General features: G+C 67.7%; 4 protein-coding genes across 5 annotated transcripts in view; 3 read left to right on the top strand and 1 right to left on the bottom strand.

Moving 5' to 3' along the window:
* Nucleotides 1-2,805, top strand: part of LOC118701051 (pyruvate carboxylase, mitochondrial-like) — a 3,377-nt gene extending 572 nt beyond the window's left edge. Inside the window, exons 2-5 of the mRNA XM_036405629.1 lie at nt 108-287; nt 925-1,173; nt 1,771-1,911; nt 2,529-2,805. Coding sequence (XP_036261522.1) covers nt 108-287; nt 925-1,173; nt 1,771-1,911; nt 2,529-2,777 — 819 coding nt within the window. The 3' untranslated portion in view covers nt 2,778-2,805. The remainder of the gene's footprint in view (nt 1-107; nt 288-924; nt 1,174-1,770; nt 1,912-2,528) is intronic.
* LOC129047113 (homeobox protein Hox-D11-like) overlaps nt 1-11,330 on the top strand; it is a 17,905-nt gene extending 6,575 nt beyond the window's left edge. The window contains exons 3-4 of the mRNA XM_054518267.1: nt 11,181-11,244; nt 11,287-11,330. The gene's annotated coding sequence lies outside the window, so the exon portion shown is untranslated. The remainder of the gene's footprint in view (nt 1-11,180; nt 11,245-11,286) is intronic.
* LOC118701050 (putative transcription factor Ovo-like 1) lies at nt 3,751-8,360 on the bottom strand. The gene is made up of 4 exons (XM_036405627.2): nt 7,720-8,360; nt 6,491-6,627; nt 5,716-5,980; nt 3,751-4,616 (listed from the first exon to the last, which is right to left on the bottom strand). Exons 1-4 carry the CDS (start codon nt 7,817-7,819, stop codon nt 4,324-4,326), a joined length of 795 nt encoding a protein of 264 aa, XP_036261520.1. The 5' UTR covers nt 7,820-8,360; the 3' UTR covers nt 3,751-4,323.
* On the top strand, nt 9,994-13,776 carry LOC129047112 (basic proline-rich protein-like). 2 transcript variants are annotated; one of them, XM_054518263.1, is made up of 4 exons: nt 9,994-10,113; nt 10,578-11,034; nt 11,565-11,603; nt 11,830-13,776. In XM_054518263.1, the coding sequence occupies exons 1-4, from the start codon at nt 10,018-10,020 to the stop codon at nt 13,293-13,295; spliced, it is 2,058 nt and encodes a 685-aa protein (XP_054374238.1). In that variant the 5' UTR covers nt 9,994-10,017; the 3' UTR covers nt 13,296-13,776. The 2 variants fall into 2 exon arrangements, with proteins under 2 accessions (XP_054374238.1, XP_054374239.1); XM_054518264.1 differs by lacking the exon at nt 11,565-11,603.
* Nucleotides 13,777-13,910: the final 134 nt, after the last annotated feature.

Raw genomic sequence — 13,910 nt, 5'->3', positions numbered from 1 at the left:
CCCCAAGTTGCCCCAGGAGTTAACCAGGAGTGGACTGTGAGATGACCCCGAGGTGACCTCACCCTGGTGGCCCTGAGGTGACCCCTGCTGACCCCTGGTGCCCTCAGGTGACGCCCACGTCGAAGGTGGTGGGGGACCTGGCGCAGTTCATGGTGCAGAACGGGCTCTCCCGCGAGGAGGTGGAGGCGCGGGCGGACGAGCTCTCCTTCCCCCTGAGCGTGGTGGAATTCCTGCAGGGACACATCGGGGTCCCCCCGGGCGGCTTCCCCGAGCCCTTCCGCTCCAAGGTGGGGCCTGATGGGCGCTGCTGGGACGGACTGGGAGCGACTGGGACGGACTGGGAGGGACTGGGATGGACTGGGAGGGACTGGGAGGTACTGGAGGCTGTTGCCATGGCATCGGGATGCTGCGGTCCCTGCTGCCACCTCCATCACTGGTTGCCATGGCACCCACCCCATTGCCATGGCACCCACCCCATTGCCATGACCCCACCCCACTGCCTTGTCCCCCACCCCCCCCACCCCATTGCCATCTCCCCTGTCCCCTGTCCCTGTCCCATTCCCATGGTGTCCCCTGTCCCATGTCCCCATTGCCCCACCAACCCCCCCGTTTGTCCCCCCAGGTTCTGAAGGATCTCCCGTGGGTCGAGGGGCACCCGGGGGCTTCGCTGTCCCCTGTCCCATGCCCCCCACCCCCCATTTGTTTTTTGTCCCCCCAGGTTCTGAAGGATCTCCTGTCCCGTGTCCCCTGTGCCCTGTTCCATTCCCATGATGTCCCCTGTCCCTTGTGCCCTGTGCCCCACCAAGCCCCGTTTGTCCCCCCAGGTTCTGAAGGATCTCCTGTCCTGTGTCCCCTGTCCCATTGCCATGTCCCCTGTCCCCTGTCCCCTGTGCCCCACCAACCCCCCCGTTTGTCCCCCCCCAGGTTCTGAAGGATCTCCCGCGGGTCGAGGGGCGCCCGGGGGCGTCGCTGCCCCCCCTGGATTTCGAGGCGCTGGGCCGGGAGTTGGGGGCGCGGCACGGGGCCCCCCCCAGCCCCGAGGAGCTGCTCTCGGCCGCGCTCTACCCCAAGGTCTACGACGAGTTCCGCTCCTTCCGCAGCACCTTCGGGCCCGTGGCCTGCCTGGGCACCCGCCTCTTCCTCGAGGGGCCCACCATCGCCGAGGAGTTCGAGGTGGGCACTGGGAGGGACTGGGGGGGATTGAGAGGGACTGGGAGGGAGTGAGAGAGGATTGGGGGGCAATGGGAGGGACTGGGGGGGACTGGGAAGGGAGTGAGGGGCGCTCGGAGGAGATTGGGAGGGACTGGGAGGTACTGGGAGGGATTGGAGGGTACTGGGAGGGAGTGAGAGGGGACTGGGGGGCACTGGGAGGGACTGGGAGAGGAGCTGGGAGCTGCTCACTCCTGGAGCTCCTTGCCCAGCTCTGGAGCCCCTTACACACCGGTTACTCAGCCTTTACACGTTATCTACACCCACTTTGCTCGCAGGTGGAGCTGGTGCCCAGGAACAGCCTGCACATCCCTTACACACCAGTTACACGTTATTTACTCACACTTTACTCTCAGGTGGAGCTGGAGCGGGGTAAAACCCTGCGCATCAAGGCCCTTACACAGCAGTTACACAGCCCGGACACCCACACACACCAGTTACACCTGATTTACACCCTTTACACCTGATTTACTCTGAGTTTACTCCCAGGTGGAGCTGGAGCGGGGTAAAACCCTGCACATCAAGGCCCTTACACCTGATTTACTCTGCGTTTACTCCCAGGTGGAGCTGGAGCGGGGTAAAACCCTGCACATCAAGGCGCTGGCGCTCGGCGACCTGAACGCGGCCGGGCAGCGCGAGGTTTTCTTCGAGCTCAACGGGCAGCTGAGATCCATCCTGGTGCGGGACACGCAGGCGCTCAAGGTGGGCCCGGGGGATTTGGGGGGGGTTGGGGGGATTTTGGGGGGATTTTGGGGCATTTTGAGGGATTTGTGGTGGTTTGGGGGGGTTTTTGGGGGATTTTGGGAGTGCAGCTGAGATGCATCCTGGTGCGGGACACGCAGGTGCTCAAGGTGGGCCCGGGGGATTTGGGGGGATTTGAGGGGATTTTGAGGGGATTTGTGGTGGTTTGGGGGGAATTCAGGGGGATTTTGGGGGGATTTGGAAGGATTTGGGAAGAATTCAGGGGGATATGGGGGAGAATTTGGGGGATTTGGGGGGTTTGGGAAGAATTTTGGGGGAATTCAGGGAGATTTGGGGGATCTGGGAGGATTTAGTGGGGATTTGAGGGGATTTGGGAGGAATTTGGGGTGGTTTGGGGGGAATCTTTGGGGGATCTGAAGAGATTTTGGGGGGCTCTGAGGGGATTTTGGGGGGGATCTGGATTTTTTTGGGGGGGTCTGAGGGGAGCCAGGGGTGACTTTGTGGGGACTCCAGGAGGCTCTGCCCGGGGTGAGGAGCCCTGGGGTGACCTTGGGGTGACTCTGGGGACACCGAGGTGACCCCGGACCCCCCCCCCCCCCCCGTTTCCCACCCCCCAGGAGATGCACGTGCACCCCAAGGCTGAGAAGGGGGCCAAGGGCCAGGTGGGGGCCCCCATGCCGGGGGAGGTGGTCGAGGTCCGGGTCAAGGAGGGGACAACGGTGGCCAAGGGGGACCCTCTGTGCGTGCTCAGCGCCATGAAAATGGAAACGGTGGTGACGGCGCCCGTGGGAGGCAAAGTCACCAAGGTCCACGTGCGCCCCGGGCTCAGCCTGGAGGGCGAGGACCTCATCGCCGTCATCGAGTAGAATTCGGGGGGTTCCCCCCCAAAAACCACCCCCGAGTTACCCCAAAACTCCCCTGGAAGCGACCTCGCCAAAATGGGGCGTGGCCCCTTTAAGAGCCCCCTCCCCGCGGGTGGCGCCCCCTGGCGGGCGCCGGGCGCTACAACAAGGCCTTAATTGGGGGGGGCGTGTTTTAATTAAGGGGGGGCCACGTCTTAATTAAGAGGTGCCCCGTGAAGGGGGGGTCCCGCTTTGGGGGAACACCTCATTTTTGGGAGGGGGGGGATAACCCTAATTTGGGGGGGGGGCTCCCTTTTTTAGGGTGGTACGATCCATTTCAGGAGGGGGGGGGGACGCACACACCCAATAATTGAGGTGCCCCCCCCATTTTTTTTGGGCATTTCACCCCAATTTTGGGGCTGAACCTTCTTGGGGAGGTGGAGAAGAGTTTTGGGAGAGGGGGCTCACCCCTTTTTTGGGGGAGGGGTTTAATTTCCCCCAATTTTGTGCCCCCCCCCCATTTTGAGCCGCCCTCCCCCCCCCTTTTTTTTTTTTTTTGGGGCCCCTCCCCCCATCCCTGCCAAGCTGCCTTAGGGGGGATCTGGAGAATTTGGGGAGGGGGGGGAGGGGTCGGGTGGGTGTGACCGCCCCTCCCCCATCCCCCCCCACCCCCCCCTCTGCTTTTGCCAAACGCCCCCGGGGGTGGGGGAGGGGAGGGGGCGGAGCCTGTGACCAAAGGGCGGGAATTGAACTGGACTTTGGGGGGGGAGGGGCGACCCCTCCCCCCCCCCCCCGCGGAACTGGAGAGGGAGGGGCCGCCCCTCCCCCACCGCCCCCTCCCCCACCCCCGATTTTGGGGGGTTTCGGGCAATAAAAACTGGAACTGACGGCACCTGCGGTGTGGGGGAGGGGCTGCCGAGACCCCCACATCACCCTCCCCCAGGTGGGGGCGTGGTCTGAGCCAAAGAGGGCGTGGCCTCCGTCACGAGGGGCGTGGTCAGTGAGCACAGAGGGGTTTTTATTCCCAATGGGGACAAAGTGGGCGTGGCTTCTACTCCAAATGGGCGTGGCCTCAATCGGAAATCCCCCAGCTGACCCCCCCAAAAGGGGCGTGTCCTAAACCAATGGGCGTGACCAATGAGCACTTCTTTCCCCAACCCAAAACTGGGCGTGTCCCTGCCTGTGTGGGTGTGTCCCTTATCTAAATGGGCGTGTCCCAGCTGGGCGTGTCCTTCCCCTAACCTCAAAATGGGCGTGTCCCTCCCCTAAATGGGCGTGTCCTCCCCTAACCTCTAAATGGGCGTATCCCTCCCCTAAATGGGCGTGTCCCTCCGTAATGGGGCGTGTCCCTCCCCTAACCTCAAAATGGGTGTGTCCTTTCCCAAAATGGGCGTGTCCCTCCCTAAATGGGCGTGTCCCTCCCCAACCGGGTGTGGCCCCACCCCCTTTATGAGTCCCCTACAGGGGTGGGGCAGCACGGGGCGTGGCCGGGCATGGCCCCACCCCCTTTTCCGCATCCCACGGGGGGTGGAGCCACGCGGGGCGGGGCCCCGCCCCCTTTATCCATCCCCTAGGGGGGCGGGGCGGCGCGGGGCGGGGCCGGGCGCGGCGCGGGCGTGGCCGCGGCCTTGCGGGCCAGCTTGGCCAGCAGGGGGCTGTGGGGGTGGCGCTGCCGCAGGTGCGCCAGGTGCGCGTCCTGGCTGTCGGCGGTGCCGCCGCACTCCTCGCACACGTAGAGCTTGGCCCGGCGCTCCTTGTAGCCGTAGCGCTGCGCCACGCCGTGGATCTTGCGCAGGTGCGACTCCAGCGAGCAGCGCTGCGTGAAGGCCTTGTCACAGAGCGAGCACTTGTAGGGACGGACACCTGGACAGGTGGGGACAGAGGGACATGGACAGTGAATGGGTGACCGGGCATTGTCACAGAGCGAGCACTTGTAGGGACGGACACCTGGGCAGGTGGGGACAGAGGGACAGGGCATTGTCACAGAGTGAGCACTTGTAGGGACGGACACCTGGACAGGTGGGGACAGGGGGACATGGACAGTGAATGGGTGACCGGGCATTGTCACAGAGCGAGCACTTGTAGGGACGGACACCTGGACACGGGACAGAGGGACATGGACAGTGAATGGGTGACCGGGCATTGTCACAGAGCGAGCACCTGTAGGGACGGACACCTGGACAGGTGGGGACAGGGGGACATGGACAGTGAATGGGTGACCGGGCATTGTCACAGAGCGAGCACTTGTAGGGACGGACACCTGGACAGGTGGGGACAGAGGGACAGGGCATTGTCACAGAGCGAGCACTTGTAGGGACGGACACCTGGACAGGTGGGGACAGGGGGACATGGACAGTGAATGGGTGACCGGGCATTGTCACAGAGCGAGCACCTGTAGGGACGGACACCTGGACACGGGACAGGGGAGTGAGAGGAGGCTGGGGCCGGACTGGTTGCTGTCACTGTCCCTGTCCCCACCCCAATCCCTCCCCAGTCCTGTTCCCACCCATCCCAGTCCCGCTCTCACTGGTGTGGGTGCGCACGTGGCGCTTGAGGTTAAAGGCGCCGTTGAACCTTTCCCCATTCCAATCCCATCCCAATCCCACCCATCCCAGTCCCGTTCCAGTCCCATCCCAATCCCATCCCATTCCCGTTCCCAATCCCATCCCATCCCGCTCTCACCGGTGTGGGTGCGCACGTGGCGCTTGAGGTCGAAGGCGTCGTTGAACCTTTCCCCATGCCAATCCCATTCCCATTCCCGTCCCAATCCCATCCCAATCCCATCCCAGTCCCATCCCAATCCCGTCCCATCCCGCTCTCACCGGTGTGGGTGCGCACGTGGCGCTTGAGGTCGAAGGTGCCATTGAACCTTTCCCCACTCCAATCCCATTCCCATTCCCGTCCCAGTACCATCCCAATCCCATCCCAATCCCATCCCAATCCCATCCCATCCCACTCTCACCGGTGTGGGTGCGCACGTGGCGCTTGAGGTCGAAGGTGTCGTTGAAGCCCTTCCCGCAGTAGGGGCAGCGGTGCCGCTTGACCTCGCTGTGGCACTTGAGGTGCCGGTTCAGCATCCGCTGGAACCCGAAGCTCTTGTGGCACACGGGGCACGAGAAGAGCTCGGAGCCCCCCGGGACCCCCCCGGCCACCGGGACCCCCACGGGGACCCCCCCGGCCAGGGGCAGCCCCGGGGGGAGGGGGGCGCCCAAAGGGCCGGATGGGACCTGCAGAGAGAGGGGAGGAAGGGGTTAAATGGGGGGGGCTCCCCCCTTGGGACCCCCCGGTTATGGGGAGAGCCCCCCCCAGTTTTGGGGACCCCCCCCCCAGCCGTGGGGGACAGCGCCCCTTGGGAACCTCTGGTTTTGGGGACCCCCAGCCCACCTTGGTGACACCCCTGGCTTTTGGGGACCCCTCCCAAATTGGGGCCCCCCAGTTTTGGAGACCTCCCCGCCATCAGGAATCCCCATCACAGAGACCCCCCCATTCCCAGGGACCTCCCACCTTGGGCACCCCCAATTTTGGGGGACCCCCCCCAGTTTGGGCACCCCCAGTTCTGGGGACCCCCCCCCAGTTTGGGCACCCCCAATTCTGGGGACCTCCGTGCTCATGGGGACCCCCCCATTTTGGAGACCCCCAGTCTCAGCCCCTTCCCTCCCCAGTTTCAGCCCCCCCATTTCACTTTTCACCCCCCATCCCTCCAGCCCCCCCCCCCAAATTTGGGGTCCCCCCCTTACCTTTCCCTTGGGGTGCAGGAAGGGGCCGGGGGGGGCGCGGGGGGGCAGCGTCATGTCCAGGGGGGACACGGGGGACGCGGGGGCCTCCCCCACGGCCGGCTCGGGGTCCCTGCGCAGGGGGCAGCCCCCCAAACAGACTGGGGGGGGGGCACGGCTTTAGGGGGGGGTCCTGCACCCCCAAACCCCCTCCCCAAAACGGGATCCCTCCAAAAAACCCCCCCAAAATTCACCCCAAAAATATCGGGAACCCCAAACCGGACCCGACCCCCCCTCCCCAAAACGGGATCCCTCCAAAAAACCCCCCAAAATTCACCCCAAATTTGACCTCCCCCCTCCCCAAATCGGACCCCACACTGGGGACCCCCCAAACGTGCCCCCCCCCCCCGCCCCCCCCATGGCAGGAGGAGGATTTGGGGGGGCCCCTCCCCCGCTCCTCTCCCCCGCCCTTTTGGGGTTCCCCGGACCGGTCGGACGGCTCCGGCCGCGACACCCCAAATTACCGCCCGAATTACGCCCCAAATTAGGGGTTTCCGGCGGGTGGCGCCCGCGTGGGCCCCGGGGGGGGGACGCCACCCCCGCCCCCCCCGGGGGGACACGGGCGACACCCAAAAATCCCCTCCCCCACCCAAGCCAGCAGCCCAAACCCCCCTAAAATCACCCCAAAATCCTCCCCCAACCCGGGTGTCCAAACCCCCACCCCAAAAAGGGTCCAAGGGGTCCGGGCACCCCAAAGTCCTCCCCAAACCCCCCCTGTCCCAGAGTTTGGGTGGGATTGGGGGGCTGAACCCCAATTCTGTCACTAAGGGGACATCCCTGGAGGGGAAGGACGTCACCCCAAAACCTCCAAAATCTGAAACTCCTGGATCCCCAAAATCCCGGAATTCTTTAGCCCTTCCACACACCTCCAAAACACCCAGGACTCCCCAAATTCCTGGGACCCCCCGAGTTCCTGGGACCCCCCCAAACCCTGAGGCTTCCCCCCCAAATTCCGGGGTCCCTCCAAACACCCGGAACCCCCAAATTCCTGACACAGCCCCCCAGACTTCAGGGTCCCCCCAGCGCCTGAACCCCAAAGAACACCTGGGTCCCCCCCAAATTCCTGAGCCCCCCTAAATCCCTGAATCCCCCCAGATCCCATCTCCCCATGGATCCCGGTGCCCCCAGATCCCCGGGCCCCCCCAGATCCCATTTCCCGATGGATCCCAGCCCCCCCAGATGCGCCCCCATACTGGGCACGTAGATCTCGGCCCGCTGCTCGTCCGGGAGCTCGCTCCAGTTGCGCTTGGCCGTGGCCACCACCGGCTTCTTCACCAGGAACGCGCGCGGCATGGCCGGAGACGATGGATCCCTGATCCCGATGGATCCCGATAGATCCCGATGGATCCTGATTGATCCCGATGGATCCTGATTGATCCCAATGGATCACAATGGATTCTGATCAAACCCGATGGATCCTGATTGATCCTGATGGATCCTGGTGGATCCCTGACCCTGGCCGATGGATTTCAATAGATCCCAATGGATTCTGATGGATCCCCTGATCCCACTGGATCCCGATCCCGATGGATCCCCCGCAGGATGCTCAGTCAGGTTCGATGCTGGGTCCCCGTTGAGTTTGATCCCAGATCCGGAGCGTTTGGTCAATACCCACAGCCGGCCCCAAATCCTTGGGCAGTTTTGGTGCCGGATCCCAAATATTTGGTCACAGTCAGCACCAAACCCCAGATCTTTGGTGGGTTTTGATGCCAGATCCCGAGGGTTTGGTTGATTTCAGCTCCTGGTCGGGTTTGGTGCTGGATTCCCAATCCCGGTGCTGGATCCCGGATTTGGGCTCAGATCCCGGGGATTGGGGCAGTTCCGGTGCCTGATCCCGGTCTGGCGTCGCTGCGATCCGCTGTCACCGCTGTCACCGCTGTCCCCACCCGCTGTCCCCACCCGCTGTCCCCCGCCCCGAGCCCCGCGCTGCCCCCTCAGCACCGGGGCTGCCTGCGCTGTCCCGGGGCTGTCCCGGTTGTGCCGTCCTGGTGCCGGTCCCGCCTCTGTTATCCCGGTCCCGGCTCTGTTATCCCGGTCCCGGCTCTGTTATCCCAGTCCTGGCTCTGTTATCCCAGTCCCGGCTCTGTTATCCCGGTCCCGGCTCTGTTATCCCGGTCCTGGCTCTGTTATCCCGGTCCCGGCTCTGTTATCCCGGTCCTGGCTCTGTTATCCCAGTCCCGGCTCTGTTATCCCAGTCCTGGCTCTGTTATCCTGACTGTCCCGGTGTTGTCCCGGCTCTGTTATCCCGGTTGTGCTGTCCCGGTCCGGGCGGTGCTGTCCCGGTGCTGTCCCGGTCCCGGCGGTGCTGTCCCGGTCCTGTCCCGCTGCCGTCCCAGCCGTTCCGTGCCGTTCTGTTCCGTTCCGTGCCGTGCGGTGCCGGTGCCGGCGGTGCCGCCCCGCCGCGCGTCCCCCGTCCCGCCCCGCGCTGCTGTCCCGGACCGGTTCCGCCGGTCGGGCCGGGCCGCGCCGCAGCCGGAGCCGGTCGGGCGGGCGCCGCTTGGGAAATAACGGGGGAGCCCCCGCCCCGGCCCGGGGACAGCGGGGACATCAGGGGACAGCACCGGGGGGCATTGGGGGACAGCACCGGGGACATCGGGGGACATTGGGACATGGGGACATCGCAGGACACGGGAGGGCATTTGGGGACATTGGGACACGGGGACATGGGGACATCGGGGGACATTGGGACATGGGGACATCAGGGACACGGGTGGGCATTTGGGGACATGAGGACTTCGGGGACATGGGGACAGAGGGACAGGGGGACATTGTCCTGAGGGACGTGGGGACATCGGGGACATTGGGGATGGGGACACGAACGCTTTGAGGACACGGGGACAGAGGGACGCCAGCACCGGGGTGTCAGAGGTCACCGGGGGGGTCACCTGCACACCCGTGTCACCATGAGGGGGGGGGGTCAGGCTGTCCCCGGGGGGGGGGGGGGGGGGGGGGGGGGGTCACCTGCCCCTCCCCCCTCGGTCCGGTCCGTGCGGGCGGGGCGGGGCCCGGGGGGGGCGGGGCCGGGAGCGCGGCCGGTCCGACCGGAGCGGGGGGGGGGTCACGGGGACAGGGGGAGACACGGGGACATGGGGGGGACATTGGGGACACGGGGACGACACGGGGGGCAGTGGGGACATGGGGGGAGGGGACACCGGGGGGGCTCTGTGGGTCCATAGGAGCCCCCCAAGCCGCCTGTGGGTAAACCCGCCCCAATGACGTCACTCTACATGATGATATGACGTAACACACGCCGGCTGTGACATCACCAGGAGGGGCAGAAACCTTGGGGGGGGGAGGGGAGCGCTGTGACGTCACAACCTCCCCTCCGGCGCTTCCCGCGAGCGTTCCGAGGGGCGTGTGACGTCACGGAGGACGGACTGTGACGTCACGTTGCTCCCGGCAGCTTCCGCGGCCATGGCGGGGGAGTGACGTCACGTGGAGGGGGGCCGGGTTGCGGTGACGTCACGTTGCTCCCGGCAGCCCCCGCGGCCATGGCGGGGGGGAGCCCCTGGGCCCGGCTCGCGGCCGCGCTCGCGCCCCCCGCGCCCCCCGCCCTGCGCCGGCCCCGCCCCTCTTTACGTCATCAGGTGTGCGACGGGAGAGAGGGGCGGGGCCGGGGCTGGGGGGGCCTGGGGTCTCCTGGGGGGCGTTTGGGGTCCCTGGGTGTGATTTGGGGTCACTTGAGGGGAATTTGGGGTCACCCGGGGGATGTTGAGGTCACTTGGGTGTATTTGGGTTCACCTGAGGGGGATTTGGGGTCCCTTGAGAGGAATTTGGGGTCCTTGAGGAGATTCGGGGTCCCTGGGTGTGACTTGGGGTTCCTCGAGGAGAATTTGGGATATTTGGGTGTGATTTGGGGTCCCTTGAGGGGAATTTGTGTTGCCTGGGGATGATTTGGGGTCCCTGGGGATGATTTTTGGTTCCTCAAGGGGAATTTGGGGTCCCTTCAGGAGAAGTCTTTGGTCCCTGCTGGAGCCATTCGGGGTCCCATGATGCGGGGGGGGGGTCCCTCCGGGGGTCTCAGCGCCCCCTCCCCAATCCCCAATTTCAGACGGAGCTGCTGCTGCTGCTGCTCGATTCCCCGCCGTGCCCGGATGGTTCCGCGGGGGGCGATGATTGGAGCTCCGACGGTTCCGGTCCCGACGGCTCCGGTTCGGGTCCCGGGGGGGCTCTGCTGGCGCTGCTGGCCGAGCCGCCCCCGGGCCCCCCCCGCTCGCTGCTGCTCGTGGCCGCTCTCTCGGTGCTCGCGGCCCGCGGGGACCGCTCGGGGCTGGCGGCGCTGGCGGCGCTGCTGCAGCGCCCGGGGGGCGCGGGGGGGGCCCCGGCGGCGGCCGCCGAGTGCCTGCGGGAGCTGCGCCGCATCAGGGCCGTGCCCGGGACCCCCCTCGGGACCCCCCCCGAGACCCCCCTCGGGACCCCCCCAGGGACCATCGGGACCCCCGGGACCCCCGGCCGGGGCTGCCCCGCGCTGCAGCCGCTGCTGCTGCTGAGGGCGGAGGGGGCGGGAGGTGAGTGGGGGACACCAGTATGGACTGGGAGGGTCCCAGTGTGTCCCAGTATGGACTGGGAAGGTCCCAGTATGGACTGGGAGGGTCCCAGTGGGTCCCAGTAAAGATTGGGAGGATCCTGGTCGGTCCCAGTAAAGGTTGGGAAGGTCCCAGTAAGGACTGAGAGTAATCCCAGTAAGGGTTGGGGGGTTCCCAGTATGGACCGGGAAGGTCCCAGTAAGGGTTGGGGGGTTCCCAGTATGGACCGGGAAGGTCCCAGTGGGTCCCAGTATGGACTGGGGGGAGACCAGTAAGGGATGGCGGGCGGGTGGGGGATCCCAGTGTGTCCCAGTAAGGGTTGGGAGGGTCCCAGTGGGCCCCAGTAAGGACTGGGAAGGTCCCAGTGGATCCTGGGGAATCCCGCAGGTAACTGGGCAGATCCCAGTAAATCCCAGTACATCCCAGTCTGGTGCTGGGACTGTCCCTGGGGGGGGGTTGGGGGATCCCTCGACCCCCCCCCGACCCCTGATCCCTTCCCCCCCCCCCCCCAGATCCAGCGGATCCCTGGGGAGAGGCGGGGCTGGATCCCGGTGAGTCCAGAGACCCCAAAAATCCCTGGAACTCCCCCCAAATCCCAGCGATCCCCCCCCCCCACATCCCAACCCCCCCGGGACCCCCAAATCCCGGAGCCCCCCCCAGTTCAAGACCCCCAAATCCCAGAGATCCCCAAGATTCGCCCCCTTTGAGACCCCCCCCATTTCAAACCCCCCCCCAACCCAACCCCTCCATTTCTGACGCCCCCTCCCCCCCCTCCAGGCTCTGCCTTCGGCCTCGCCCCCCCCGCCCGGGCCCAGCTCCTTCATCTCCCTCATTTCGGTGCCGGGGGGGGCGTCCCGGGAGCGCCCCCGGTTTTGGCCTCAGCGGACCCGGCCCCGGTGCAGGCGGCGCTGCTGGGGGGGGCTCTCGGCGCGGGGGGGGCGCCGCGATTGGCGGCGCTGGCGCTGCACCCCGCCCTGCCCCCCCCCCCTGCGCCTCTTCTTCCTCCTCTGCCTCCTCCAGGGGGGGGGCGGGGACCCCCAGAATCCGCCCCGCCCCCCCCCGGAGCTGCCCCCCCATTTGGCGGCCGCGCTGTTCCCGGGGGGGGGCGGCGGCGCCGGGGACCCCCCCGAGCTGTTCCTGCCCCGTTTCGAGGCGGCCGCGGCGCTTTGCGCCCCCCCCCAAATCCCGGGGGGGGCTGCGAGACCCCCGACCCCCGACCCCCCCCAAATAATCTCGGGGGGGCGCGAGTGGCTCTGGGGGCTGGTGGAGTTTTTGGGGGGGGGTCCCCCCGATGTGTTCTGCCGGGCCGTTCTCGCCTATTGCCGCCGATTCGGGGGGGTCCCGGGGCGGGAGTTGGGGGTCGCGGCTCAGAAATTATTGGGGGGGGGTCACCCCGCGGCCCCCCCGCACCTGCTGGAGCTCGCCAAGGTTTTGGGGGGGTCCCTGGGGGGGGCTGTGATGGCGCAGGTGCTGCGGGCCCGCCCGCCCCCCCCCGGCTCCCCCCAGCTCCGGGCGGTGCTGAAGGTGCTGCGGGACCCCCCCGGGACCCCCCCCCAAATGCTGCCCCAGCTCCGGGGGTACCTGCGGAGGGCGCTGGCGGCCGGGGGGGGCGGCTGGGGGGGGGCTCAGGGGGTCCTGAGCGCCGCCGCCCCCCTCCTGCCCCGCGGGGGGGTCCCGCTGTGCCCCCCCCCGCCCCGGGACCCCCCCTCATTTTGGGGAGGGGGCGACCCCGACCTGTGGGATCGCTGCCGCCTGCAGGGGGCGCTGGCGGCCGCGCTGGGCCCCCCCAAATTGGCCGCGGTTTTGGGGCCCCCTCCGCGCTGCGCTCCCGCCCCCCCTCCCCAAAACGGCTCCGGGGGGGGGTCCGGGGGGGGCGCCCCCCCCTCGCTGCTGCCCGCGCCCCCCCCGCTCCGCCTCCGCTGCCTCCCCGGGCCCCCCCCCCCCGTTCTGCGTCCCCCCCGGAGCCCCCCAGGACCCCGAGGGTTGGGGGGGGGCGCTGCTGGCGGGGGGGGGGCGGCCCGTGCCCCTCCCCCTGCGGCTGCGCCTGGAGCCTCTGGGGGGGCCCCAAACCGAGGGGACTCCTCCCCAAACTGGGGACCCCGGGACCCCTCCCCAAATTGGGGCCCCGCCCCCCCCCGTGCTGGCGCTGCAGGTGCTACTGGGGGGGGGCGGGGCCTGGGCCGAGGGGGCTCTGGCGGCGCTGGGGGGGGGTCTCGGGGGGGTTGGGGGCGGGGCCGAGCTGACCCTGACCCTGCGCCCTCCCCGGGACCTGCCCCCCTCGCTCGAGGCCGCCGCCATTTTCAGCCCGGGGGGGGGGACCCCTCAAAAAGGGGGAGGGGGCTCGTTCCTGGCGCCTCTCCCCCCGCTGGAGCTGCCCTTGGGGGTCCGGCTCCGCCCCCTCGCCTTCCCCCCGCCCTGGGACCCCCCCCGGGCTCGTGGCGCCTTCGAGGCGCTCTGGGGGGCGCTGGGGGGGGGGCCCCGAGACCCTCCTGGTGCTGGGGGGGGGTGCGGCCGCCCCTCCCCCCGCGCTCACCCCCCTGTTGGTGCCCTCGGGGGGGGGAGGGGCGGAGGGGGGAGGGGGATGGGCGCTGGCGGCCGCCGCCCCCCCCCGGGGGGTGGTCCTGGCGCGGGGGGGGCCGGGGGGGGAGGGGCGGGTGCGGGGCCAGCGGTGGGGGGGGGTCCTGCTGCTCGCGCGGCTGCTGCGGGGGGAGGGCGGGGCCTGAGCTGTCGTGACATAGCGGGGGGGGGGAGGACCTGTCAGGACATGGCAGCCTCTGTTTGTGACCCCCCCCCCCCCCCCAAAAAACTTGGAAAGTGTAAAATATGTGTCCGGCTCTGTGAGGGGGGGTCCCTGGGGG

Source organism: Molothrus ater, unplaced genomic scaffold (assembly GCF_012460135.2).
Source record: "Molothrus ater isolate BHLD 08-10-18 breed brown headed cowbird unplaced genomic scaffold, BPBGC_Mater_1.1 matUn_MA122, whole genome shotgun sequence".
In the NCBI taxonomy this organism is placed as follows: Eukaryota; Metazoa; Chordata; class Aves; order Passeriformes; family Icteridae; genus Molothrus; species Molothrus ater.
The sequence above is the reverse complement of the archived record's forward strand: the minus strand, read 5'-3'. Positions and strand labels throughout refer to the sequence as shown.

What these genes read in the sequence shown, in the direction of transcription:
- LOC129047112 (XM_054518263.1), top strand. Translation starts at nt 10,018, where the DNA reads ATGGCGGGGGGGAGCCCCTGGGCCCGGCTCGCGGCCGCGCTCGCGCCC. An exon ending in GCCCCTCTTTACGTCATCAG is followed by an intron (nt 10,114 to 10,577) that starts GTGTGCGACGGG and finishes CCCCAATTTCAG; the next exon opens with ACGGAGCTGCTGCTGCTGCT. An exon ending in AGAGGCGGGGCTGGATCCCG is followed by an intron (nt 11,604 to 11,829) that starts GTGAGTCCAGAG and finishes CCCCCCCTCCAG; the next exon opens with GCTCTGCCTTCGGCCTCGCC.
- LOC118701050 (XM_036405627.2), bottom strand. Translation starts at nt 7,819, where the DNA reads ATGCCGCGCGCGTTCCTGGTGAAGAAGCCGGTGGTGGCCACGGCCAAG. An exon ending in GGCCGAGATCTACGTGCCCA is followed by an intron (nt 6,628 to 7,719) that starts GTATGGGGGCGC and finishes CCCCCCCCCCAG; the next exon opens with TCTGTTTGGGGGGCTGCCCC. An exon ending in TCCTGCACCCCAAGGGAAAG is followed by an intron (nt 5,981 to 6,490) that starts GTAAGGGGGGGA and finishes CTCTCTCTGCAG; the next exon opens with GTCCCATCCGGCCCTTTGGG.